The sequence below is a fragment of the Siniperca chuatsi genome, linkage group LG2 (assembly GCF_020085105.1).
Source record: "Siniperca chuatsi isolate FFG_IHB_CAS linkage group LG2, ASM2008510v1, whole genome shotgun sequence".
NCBI classification, from domain to species: Eukaryota; Metazoa; Chordata; class Actinopteri; order Centrarchiformes; family Sinipercidae; genus Siniperca; species Siniperca chuatsi.
The window spans coordinates 8453900-8466629 of NC_058043.1; the positions used below are offsets into that span (position 1 = coordinate 8453900).

Consider the following 12730-nt stretch of genomic DNA (forward strand, 5'->3'; position numbering starts at 1 on the left):
ACACACACACTGTTGTGCAGGGACATGTGACTAGATTCATATAGTACCCACTGTCTCAGATTACATTACTTAACCAATTACAGTAAATCTAATGGGAAATTGTGTGGCAAACTTGCAGATGTGAAGCAGCCGGAAGAACGGTAGATGGCGCTAATAACACACAAGTCCATGTTGTAGTCCTGCTGCTGGTGCAAAGTACAGGGCATGAACTATACTGTGTAAATAGCTGAATACTGGTTTAGCTGAATAAAGCTATTTTTGGCCATGCATACACGCAAATTTAGTAGAAACATTTGTGCAACTTGATATTAAAAATATTTTATTTTCATTATTTTGCTTTTTAATGTGTTATTTTTAATCAGTCATTTTTAATGACATGTTCTTACATTCTGGACTAATCTAAAGCCACAAAATAAGTCAAAAATCAGTATTTCAGCCACATTACGGAACGCATTGTGTCTGTATTTGATTGTAGGTTAGTTGAGTAGCCGAGCGAATCCGTAACTGGCCGAGAATTGCCGAATCATCTGTCCTGCCCGGACTGCTGGAAGCGGCCGCAACGCCATGTTGGCGAAGTCTCTCATCTCTGTGAGGAAAAAAATGATAGAAAACATACTTGTCGAGAAGGAAAGGTAGATCGCCGAGGGAAGTTGAAGATCGTGGCGATTATTTATTTTGAAAGAAACGAACCGAGCCGGATCCGCGGAGGTTCCGGACGGACGAGGGAGGCTAAACCTCCCACCGTCCCCATGAATAGCACCGCTGATCCGAACAGCGACTTTCCATGAAAAAAAAAAAGACGTTTGTGTTGCTATTCGAGCTTCGTTATCCCAGTTCGTTAAAGGGATTTGGGGCCTGCTTCAAGAATCTGCTACGCTTGCTCTATGTATACAAGCTAGGCGTTGTTTGTATCAGTATTTATTAAGGTATTGTTTTTATTTGTTGATTTTTTTGCGATGAGTTTGCCACCGAAAGTGGTTCCAAAACCCGCCGCTGTCGCAGTTAGCGGACCTGGAAGTGGCCCCTCTCCGTCGAGCCAACTGCGGGCTACCCTGACCTCCGTGTCTCTGCCGCCGGGAGCCCCAACAGCTCCTCAGCCCGGCGCTGTACCGCCACCTCAGTATCCTTTGACTTGGGTAACATGGAAATGGCTTGTGATCGTATGCATTTAACTCATCATTATGACAGCAACACACATTGTTCTTTTATAAGTGATAGATAATATAGGTTGGATGCGGGGATGATGGTTTCGTTTGGAGGGAGCTGGGAGGGGAGGGGACAATTAGCTAGCTAAGGATGCTAACATTAGCTTATCAAGCCGGTTGTCAAAGCTAACGGAAATGTCAGTTGGATTTTTGGGAGTTCACGCTACACCGCTGACTCTAGTTACATTTGTGATTTAAATATAGCCGTCATTTGAATATAGTGGCATTATTTGGTATAGGAAAGCTCCATTACCGGCAAGCCATCAAGCTTTCCACACCGGTTACCGGCTTTGTTCAGTTATCGTTGTTGGCTAGCAAGGTGCGTTAGCCTAGTTACTGTACCAGCCAGCTAAGTTAAGGGAAGCCTCTATGGCTAGCAATTGCACAAGTTAGTGAATGCAACGTCGCAGAGCAGTAAAGCTTCATCCATTTAGGGTGCTGACCTGTGGCTTAATAATGGGGCTAATGTTGGCCTGCACAAGGCCCGGTTTGTGGGAATTGCACCTCCTTTCCCATTTCACATAACATTGGCTTTTGAAGAGGTGCTACTGTGCACCTTGACAGGCCTGTTAGTGCCTGGGCTGGTGAGCTCTCAGTATGAAAGTAATCACATAACGTTAATGACGTATGGGTTTATATGAACGGTTTTTAAACCATTATCAGCTGATACACGTGTTGCAATGGCTTCATGGATATTACACTACCATGATTGTTTCCGTGTTCTCCCAGAAATCTGTCTCCAAATATTTAACATACACTGTATGGTTCTATCAGCCTGTGAGCAGTGCTGTCATTGCCCCAAAATATAACTTTACCTTCGGGTTTACACACAGGTAGACCAGTATTACTTTACCCTCCTTTTGATGGAGTGAAGTCACTGTGGTTATGTCACCTCCTGTTTTATTTACAGCATGGTGGCAGTAGTGTGAGAGAGAGGATTAGGTTGACATTTCCTGCGTGCCAGTGGCAGAGAGATGTGTCTTTTGTGATCTGACAGCTTCTGTTGTGGCTTAGCTTTGGGGTGTGATGATGTCTCAACCTGATTTCCTGCCACCCACTATCACCGCCCTGTGTGTCTGACATGTGTAAGGGGCAGTAAGCAGCTGGTTATGGCAGGTGGCAGTATGAAACCCTTTCTTGCATACAATGTGTTGTAATGTTTTTGAGTTGTCTGTGAGTTAGATGAGTAAATCAAGCGCAACACAGAAGATAATGGTCTCTTTATCTGTTGTGCCATGTCCTCTTCTGACTCTCCAGGCTTTTGAAATGACTGTTAAATTTGCTTAACCCACTTTCAGCTGTATGATTGTAAGTGCCGACCAGTTGAGTACAGAACTGCACTCTCTCCATTTACTCAATGGATACCTTGTTTAAGCGATAGAGATACATAACAACGACTAGAAGAGTGGTAAACATTTCTCTTTTAAAGTAGGAGACATTACACCTTTTGGGCATAATTGTTTTATTTGGCTTTTTGGTTTGTTGTGATCACTCTCGCTTAGCTTAGCTTTAACATTGACTAAAGTGATCAATCTGATTTTGTTCAACATAATTGGAATTTCTGACCCCTCTTGATGAAGTTGTGGCTATTGATCCACTGATGCAGGAATACCTGTGTCCCTTTTTAAATGTACAGAGACAAACCTATGGCAGACAGCCATATAGCACAATAGCTAGTTACTTCATAGACTAATTCTTGTTGCTTTTGCTTTTTAAATATCATTAATATATTATAGTTAACTTGGCTGGTTAACTACAATTTGACAGTGTATTCAGGGGTTAAAGAAAAAAAAACGTGAACACTTGTTCAATGAAATTCAAGCCAAAACATCCAATATTCTATGTATATGATATTATGTAATATCACAATACACTGATGCCATGCCAGTTTATTAGGTCCACCTAGCTAATGTACTTTTAATTCAATCCAATGCAACAGCTGTGCAATAAATCCTACTTTTTATGAAGTTAATTATATTAGTTTTGTTGTTAAGTGTGCTGACGAGGTGTTATTTAAACTGTATGTTATTTTGGAGTTTGTGGTGCTGTTGAATTTAATTGAATGTTCAATTGTACAAGCTCTTTCACTAGAATAAAGTATAATTTTTTTTTTCTTGCATTACATAACCATCTGTGCAATAGGTGGGAGTTAACAGAAAGGATAAATTGTTCCGACATCAAATGAGTGAATTTGCAGGAAAATTACACTAGTCTGCTTTCACCTGGGACCTCCGTGTAATTTCCAAGATCCCCCTGATGGATCCTGGACCCCGTTTTAGACAGCGCTGCATTTGATTTTCACGTCGATATGAAAACAGACCCTCTGAGTGTCGCCACTTGTCTGACCTCTCACTCTCTCTAGACCTCTGAGGTCAGGAGTGTGGGAGCATGTCTGGCCTGGGCTCCTGGTGTATGGAAATTCCCACCTTGGAGGATGTTGGTGTGTGTGTTTGTGGAGTCCTGAGATGCACAGGAGTTCATAGAAGCAGGGTGGTGAGGTGCATATATGTGCAGTGCTGGGGGGGCAGTTTGTTTCTGTTCCTGGTTGCCAGAGAAACACCCAGCGCATGCGTCTGCTGCTGCACTTGTCAGACAATGGTAGCGCTGCTTAGCATTCAGAGCGAGAGGCCAAGGTGGCGCTTCCCACCATCTGCCAACAAAGGCCTAGGTCACTCAGCCTGCCTCAGCCCTCCTTCATTTCTTTCCATCCCCCCACAGCTCACCTCACCCCACTGCTGGCCCAGCTGAGAAAACTGAGGACTTCTCCCCATTTTCCCCCTGCCCCCCGGGCACCCCCCCACCCCGCCCCAACCCCTCAGCTTTCATGGTACAGTACCTTCATCTCTCTTTGAAGAGGCTCGCTCCTTTTTCCTCTCTCACAACTTTGCAAGTTTCTTTCCAGTTCTTTGTCCTCGTGGTTTGTGTTTTATATTTGGGCAAAAGAAAGACAGCATTTGTCAGTAAAGAGCAGTGAAGTTTAATGTAACCTGCGAGCCAGGCATGCAGTCACAGCCAGCCAGTCACAGTGTTGGTTATGACATATAACTACGTAATGTATGTACCCAGCTGGTAGGTCACACAACACATTAGTCCTGTATTTCAGGACAGGTGTTTGCAGCCTGCATGAGAAGATATTCTCATGAGCATACTCACTGTGGGATGTTATAAATAAACTGCTGAGTTGTTATGAGCCAGCATGCAGGGCTGTTCTTTCCAGAGAGGGAGTGGCGCGTTGAAGAAGACATTCTGCACACTGACAGTGCTCTTCCAGTGTTGACATTTACACATCATTGTGGATGTTGTTTTCCGATCTTGAATGAACATGTGCTAACATGAGTAAATGTATTTACTCTAGAAAAAGCTTTTCAAATACAACCAGTAATTGTTGAAAAACTGACATTTTCTGATTGTAGTCACATTGGTTTCAACTGCTCTTGCAATACTCTGTATTTACAGTGAACTCTGTGTTCGGCGATTCAACCCATCCACACTGATGCTGTAAGGTCCATGGTGTGGTTGAGAATGTTCACGTCCACTTGTCAGCAAGAGGTGCTACAACGTTTGCCAAAACAGTATTAATGTTTGTGTCAGAGCAAGAATTTATGCTTTGGCTTAGAAATGTACAAATGCAATATCGCATGTACTGTTAGAATACACTGTAGCCAAACAGTTGCTTCATTTGTGTGCAGTTGAAAAGGGTTAATAAGTGTGGTACTGTAAACAGCAAGCAGATCTAGTCAAGTTTAGTCAGTTGTCCTTGTTCCCTTGTTCTTGTTGGTTATTTATTTCAGTCCTCACACATTTCCAAAGTCTTTTTATGCAAAACAGAATCTGTAAAACTAAATATTTCTTGTTGAAACTCACCTTTGGTGAGTAATCACTATTTGTTAGCACTGTTGGCTTCTATTGCCTAAATCATCCTGGCAAGTGTTTTTTGTTGGCTTGGTCAGTTTTTTAATTGTGCCGGCTAGTGGTACTGCTGGCTAAGTTCAGTGCTGCAGCTGTTTTAAACATAAACCAGTAACCTGGTGATAATGTATTCCTGGCAGCTGTTTCTGACTACTGGCCTGTGTTTCTGCCTCCACCGCAGGGTCTCCTGGCAAATTCTTCATTTCTTGGTCAGTGTAATTTGGCTCATAATATTCATCACCTGTGTCTGACTCACACAGTTCAACAACACGAGTCATCATATATTCCATCATACTATTTCATATTTTCTAAGTAGTTGTGTCTAAAGTTTCAGAGAAGATAGCTATGGTTGTGTCCACTGTGGGTACTGCCTAAATAACAGGAAGTATTTTCACATCACCCTGGCAGCGTTTCAGAGATACACACCAGACTGTGCAGCGTTATGCCTGCTAGTGGAGTACAATATTTTTGTCTTTCAAATAAATAGAAGCCCTCTCTGTATGGGCCATGTGTATTCGTCTCAGGCTTTAGAAATATTTGTCTTTTCCATGTCATCGTCATCTATTCTCCATCATGATCAAAGTACTTTTTGTAATTGAAACCCAAAGTAAGTGGCAACTTAAATGTGGTTTTACCCATTAATTAGTGAACGAACATATGGAGGTAATATTATTTTCAATGCAATACAAAAATGCAAAAAACTTTATTTATGGTATTTTTGGTATTTACATTTTTTTCTGCATCTTCCTTTGAACTGCAGATTGGCTGTCTGTTTTCTCAATTTTAAAACCAAACACGATCTGTGCTGTAGAAATCCAGAACCGTTGTTGCTTAAGATTTGGCTTGTTAGAGTTGAGCCCACCAACCTACCACCTACCGTTCACACTGTAGTGAAAGAGCAGCCTCAGCAACAGCAGGCAGGGAGTGAGAGCTTTACCCAACTGTGTGTGTGTGTGTGTATGTGTATGTGTGTGTGTATTGGCCAGTGGGCCAGCAGGGAAAAGGAGGGTTTGTGTCTGCACCATCTGGGCCGTCTCCACTCACTTCCTGTGCCTCCACTCTGAACCCGCTGCACTGAGATTTCCAGGTAGCCTGTGTCATTCAAAGGAGACGTGGCATTTGAAATGTATGCCATATTTATGTGACACAATACTTTTGGCTGTGGCAAAGAAATGTGTTCTTATGTGTATATAGTGAGAACACTACTATTTGATTTGGGTGATATTTTTCTACAGAGCACCTAAGTCAGAAAAAACCAAAGCTCACCTCTCACTCTGACCCTCTCTTGCCTGTTTTTCTTGGATATTTCATGTGATTACAGTTTATTGAGCTGTGTCATCGTCCTGATCACATGCTATTTTAAGGCTGTATTCCCCTATCTCTCCCTCTCAGCACATTAGTGGCTTTACAGTAAGCTAATGATGAAGCAGGAGCCATAGCAGCTTTCCCCTCTTCAGAATCAGATTCAGAAAGACTTTACTCTTAAATGAGGCTTAAAGGTCACTGTAGGGTCAGAGGCCAAGGAGGAGTGGCTAAAGCTACTTTATGATCTCCTCAGGGAAGAAGATTGAGCATGGACTCGTTTTAGCCTGTGGGGACTTGTTTTAGACACAAATTTTACCTTGTCAACAATAAACTACATGGCAGCCTAGCCTTGTTTAGGAGGTAGGAACCCTGTTTGAAATGTGAGTTGCTTTTCAAAATGTATACACGAATGTGGACATGTGGAATGTGTTCACAGTGTCATAAAAAATCTGTGGACACTGTCTTCAAATGTCCTTTGAGTTTGAGTAGCTGGCATCCTTGAGGTGTAGTTAATTTAGGGTTATGTTCCCTCAATTCTCCCTCATCTGAGCACTGCATTTATTTTCAGTCTCAGCTAGGGTCTTATGTGAATCACTCACCATTGGTGTAATTGTGTCTCGTTGGATGTTACAGGTAATTTTTCAGCCACACTTGCACTCTTATTCCCTACAGCAGTATCCCTGTTGTAATTTGACATTGTGCTTGCCTTCTCTCCTCAAGCAGAAAATTAATGGAGATCAAACTAAGGACTAATGTCTAATTAGTGCGTTCAGCCACTTTCATGGTTGTGCCCTATACATGCAGTAGGGCTTGACTGAAAAGGGCCTGCATCCATCTGGTTACCTGGCCACCCACATGGAGGGCTTGACATAAATTATGTTTTACCTCAGGGCATTTAGATCACCTGGATATGACATGTTCAAGCTGGTATCAGAGCATTGGAATATGTCTACCATGAGCAGTCAGTCTTGAAACTGCAAAAAATAAGAAAAGAAACTTAAATTAAGTGGTCAAAGTACTTCATATGGCTAGCATCAATAGACGTACATTCATGCTTATGTTAGTGAACCCCCATTTGTTGCCAAAAAACGTTTAAAATGCTTTTAATATCAAATGATGGCTACAGATTGTCTGAAACAAACACCTTTTTATGCACAGAAATAGAATTACTTTGCAAGTTGTCCAGAAGGATAACAAAACTGGATCAGTTTTTCAATTAAATAAGTTTCTTCCTGTGTTGCTTAAATGTCAATTTGCTGTGGAATAGATTTTGTGTTCAGTATCGCCTTTTGAGTTTCGGCCGGAACGTGATATGAAAAAATATTCAAGCTAAAGGAACGACACAAGTGTTCAGAGAGTATGCCTGCTAGTTTGTGGCATGACAACATTCTGCCATGACTGCAGATGTTTGCCTTCTGGGATGACAGAAGTCTGTATACAGGCTTTGAGCCATTTAAATAATCTCTTGTTTTTACAATTTGGCTGCATTTGTAAGTTTCATCTAACCTGATCACTTGCCACTGTTGACAATAACCCCTGACCTCCAGGTGGATTTGTTCCTGTTGCTCCAGCAGGTTGAACCCTGGTTTCACCTGTGTACACGACATAGTGTCATGTAGAGCAGACAGATCAGGTTGCCTCACTGTTGATAGCCCCCCCCCCCATTTCGTTCTGTCTGTCACCCACCAGACCTGGGTATTGAAAGTGATTATTGCTATTAATTTTCTCATCTAAAGCTTTATGGCATTGGACATACCACATTATGGCTTTTCAGATCATGACAGCAAATCTCGAATAACTGAAAAATATACGTATACAACTTTCAGTGGATTTCTTTTCAGTCTTTCTGATACTCTTGGCACAACAAAACACAAGAAAAAAATTGTAAATATTGTGTTGCCCATAGCACAGTTTTATTGTGCTTCTCCTCGCCTAGACTGTCATGTCAGTGTGAAGAGACTGAGCCTCAAATTACTCCTAATTTCTGTGTGTAGGTGTACTGTGAGTGTGGGGTTGGGCGAGTTGTTTTTCCAAATTTCCCGACAATGAAACAGATAATGCTTCCTGTTGTGCTTCTGCTTTTTGAATCGCAGCCCTCTTTTTAAATGATTCTTTTCTCTCCTTGTCTCCCTCTCTTCCTCTTGTGTTGTCGGTTACAAGTAGCAGTGCTGGCAGGGGCCCGAGAGAGATGATGGCCCCTGCAGGCAAGAGTAGAGTAAAGGAAGAGTTCTTAAGGGGCCAGTTTACTCCGTCAGAACTGCTTGTCAAATAGCTTTGAAAAACCCCTCCCCCCACACCTTTCTGACGTCGGATTAGTAGGGGCTGTGCCGAAACCAACAATCTGACATTCACACCCACTCCACGCCGTGATTGGCCAGCTGTGCGGAGGTGAGAAAGGAGCTGGGGTTTTGAAGCTCTCTTATTTTCATTTGTTACACAGCTATTTGTTTTACTTTTCATGAGTATAACCGAGTGCGACACTGTAAATTTCTTCCTGGAGAGACTGTCTGAATATGTGCGCTGATATCGCCATTTTTAAACGATATCACTTCTCCCCCTCTCTATGATGGCCAGCTTTGCACCCCAAATTTGAGTGTGGCCGTTCGGAACAGCTATAAACACATTTGATTTCTGACGTGGTTTGGACAACACGTTGTACGAAATACTTCTTTTCTAGTATAACCTGGCTCTTAAGGGAAAGGGGGGCGTGATTTGGGTGAAAGGAAGAAAGCCAGATGCTCGGTTTCCCTTAAACCATGTGACCAGCAGTGTGTGAGCCTGTCTGTCACAGACAACTGCGTGAGCAGGTTGCTAACCACAGGGCTTCCCTCTTTTATGTGGCTATTGCATATTCCCTCTTTTGTTTCCTCTAACATCTGAGTGATGTCTCCCAAGTGAGTCTCATTATTATGTTTCAGAAGCCTTAAAGAAAGTTATCTTCTGTTGTGATTTCTGTCCCAACGGTGCCCAAAGCATTAATAAAGAGTTGTGACAAGAGGTTTTTCTTAGACCTATTATTCAACCTTTAGCATAAGAAAAAGATAATTAATATTGTCTAATCTTCTGCTCTGCCTGTCCTTGCCTGAAGTGGTCCAGAAATCCATTTCAGATTTTCCCTTTAACACTTGCAAAATGTGGAAGGTACATAGTGTACTCTCAGAGATGGGGCATTTTGGGCGGGGTGGGGTGGTTGGGGGATCTTTGAAATCAAACTACGAGAGGGTTTGGGGTTTGAGGAAAGCCCTTTGAATCTGAATCAGTTAAATGTATTGCATAAAAACGAAGAGGTATAGAATAAAGTAATTTCAGCAGAGTTATGTGTTTGCTAAAAAGGAAACCTCCACACATACTAGATCGAGTCTCTTCATGTGGTTCAGTCAGCAATATTTGGACAATATCTCTTACGTGAATACCTAAACTATGACAGGAATCTTACCTGTTGAGCTGTCCAACTCTTATCTAGCGTGAGACTTGTTCTTGGACTCCACTTGTCTTTAGAGTTTTCCTTAATGGACCTCTTTCCAGAATCCCACGGGTTCAGCCATCACTGGATGACCGAATCTTCCCCACACAGCCTGGAGTCGCTGCAGTCTACAGCGTGAGTCACTGCACGCAGCCCCTCTCACTTATCCACCTGCTCCACCTGCTGCAGTGCATATACAGAAATTGCTCACTTAACATACAGAATACACACATATAATAAGTCTGTATCTAAAGTACAGACTGTATGTAGTTGCATACACTTTGACCATGACTGTACCAAAAACATACACTCAGTTGCCAGATTATTAGGTTTACCTGGCTAAAACAAATGCAGTCTTATGCAACACTACCTTCATGAAGGTTGCAATGCTTTTAGAGAGGTGTTATTTAATCTAATCTGGAGGCTGTTATTGATTTTGGCGCTGTTGAACTGAATTGCGTATTACTGAGAGGTGTTTCTAATATTTAGTCTACCCTCATTGAGATAAATAGGGTGGACAGAATATTAGAAACTCCCCTCACAGAACATTATAACCATTACAATCACGAAATGTGTCAGCAGATTTGTCAGCCTATTGAGTGCAAATAAATTCACCCCCCAAAAAATCAACACATGGGGGGATTCTTTTGCTGTTTCTGACCTCTGGACTGCCACAGACATTGCTGCACCCAACTGAAGTACAGTGCAGGAGAAACGCACATGTTTCCTCCTAAGAACATTATAACCTTTATGAAGGTAGTATTTATTGCATTTGTTTTCAATTGTAAACCCCTTCAAGTGTACCTAATAAACTGGCAACTGAATGTATGTTGAGTTTCAGTATGTCATAGCGGTTTGATACCATGCAAGATACCAGTGCCTATAAAACTACTGACCCCTCCTTGAATTTATTTTTTAAATATTTTTTTTAACATTGTGTCACAGTGTATGTAATTAGGATTTGTTGTCATTGAGCAATTTAAAAAATGCTATATTTTGAAAGTGTAAACAAATCTCTGCAAGAGGTTGAGTAGCTTTTACAGGCACTGTAAACAAGCATTTGTGGTTTTTTATTACAAAAAGAAGAAAGCATGCTTCTAAAGACTTTATGCTGTGATCTGACCGCAGGAGGGCTGCTGTGGAAATCTGTCACCTCAGGGGACCTCTGCCATTCACTGTCTCCTTCAGGAGTTAATTAACATTTCCTGTATCAGATCTTTGTCATATAATTCTTGGTGTTTTTATTTTAATCTGCTTGGGGCGTCAACATTTGAAATAGGGGCTTCAGGTAGACCATGAGATTTGGTCAAAAAAAAAAACCCAGATTTATTTTCATATGTCGTCCTTTGCTAAACTGTGGGACTATTTATTGTCTCGTTCTCAGTGACCAGCCACACCTACTGTATCTCTCTAAAGACCAAAACAAACCTGAAATGACAGTCTGAAATGAAATGACAATCTGAGGATCTTGGCCTGACATGACAGTCACCGTTTGCAAGTGGGCATTATGTTGCACAACGATCCATGTTGAGCACTGCTGTTCGCAGAGCTTCAGTGTCCTGCTGCACCATTCTGGGCTTCTCCTTTTATAAGACAAATGTGCATTTACCTGGAGGGCAGTGTTTTGTTAGGGCTTTGTAGATTTTGTAAAATACTGATTAGTGACGATCCTACCATTAAAAACACGTCTTGTAAATGAGTGTTTACTACAGAAAATTAGAAGATAGGAGTATTGATTTCCTTTTTCACTTCGCATTTTATTGATTTTTCTCACATAAAATGAACTGAGCTGACAAAATAAATACAATTGTGGTGCTCGCTGAGCCTTGCTCAATGTTTTAATACAAACATTGTAGTGGTCATTTGTGGGGAAATATTGGCTTATGCATGTTTGTTATCTCCATGGTGCTTTTATTTGTACATTCTCTGGCTTTTACAAGCATAGCAGTATACCTTAGTGCACATTGCACAAAAGAAGTCACTGTATGTTTGAAAATAAGCTATTCAGCTGTGAGCTTATTTATCCACTGAAACATAACAGTACTGGAAACACTGCAGGTTTTATGAGATTTTCTAGCTCTGAAAGATCTTTTTAAGGGGTTAGGCTGCAACAATGATGACACTGGTGGAAATAAACCGTGCCCATGGCATGAAACAGTTGTTCTGTGCAGTGGATGTGGGATTTGTACACACTTTTTTTTCCCCTTCCCCTCATGTACAGCTCCTATACAGCCGCTTGCCTCCCCTCCCCCATCCCATCACTCTGTATGTCCTCAGAATCAGTCACTTGCCTGAAGCAGAGCAGGCTCCTCCCCTGGCAACAGCAGCTAGATTAGTTGCTTTATCCCAGGTCATCTGAGGGAAGTGGGCCACACAGAGAAGATGGAGAGATGCAGAAGTGATTGATACTATAGAAGCTGTACAGAATATTGCCTCTAGTTCCTGGTAGATTTAAATGTAATATCATTTGGAGATGTTAGTTTTTAAATGTTAGCTTTACCAGGTTGTATAGAGAGAGAGAGAGAGAGAGAGAGAGGCAGAGGCCCTGGGGAGAAAGGTGGGCCGCCCAGCTTTCCCGGCTGTCTCAATGTCTGCCTCCTGCTTTCTTCCTGCAGTATCCTGTCTCATTCCCTGGTGTGTCAGGCCTGCTGCAGCAACAAGCAGCACTTGCAGTGGTGCCAGCCCACAGCTGCAGCAGCCAAGGCCCATCCTGCCACACCACGGGCTAAGAGCTGAATCAAATCTCATCTTTTCCTGATACTGCTCACTCGGCTGGTGCCTACTCTGAACCCTTCGCTGGCCCATATCTATGAGGCTTGTTTAGCATGACTCAGTTGTATCTATTGTA

General features: G+C 42.1%; 1 protein-coding gene across 9 annotated transcripts in view; it reads left to right on the forward strand.

Moving 5' to 3' along the window:
• The first annotated feature begins 494 nt into the window (after window positions 1-494).
• eif4g3a (eukaryotic translation initiation factor 4 gamma, 3a) overlaps window positions 495-12730 on the forward strand; it is a 52494-nt gene continuing 40258 nt past the window's right edge. For 6 of the 9 annotated variants that reach the window (XM_044167912.1, XM_044167957.1, XM_044167980.1 and 3 more), the window contains exons 1-2: window positions 496-1120; window positions 9945-10017. In XM_044167912.1, the coding sequence (XP_044023847.1) occupies window positions 957-1120; window positions 9945-10017 (237 nt within the window). In that variant the 5' untranslated portion in view covers window positions 496-956. Of the gene's footprint in view, window positions 1137-9944; window positions 10018-12730 lie in introns of all 9 variants that reach the window. The other 3 variants (XM_044167930.1, XM_044167947.1, XM_044167966.1) reach the window with 2 other exon arrangements.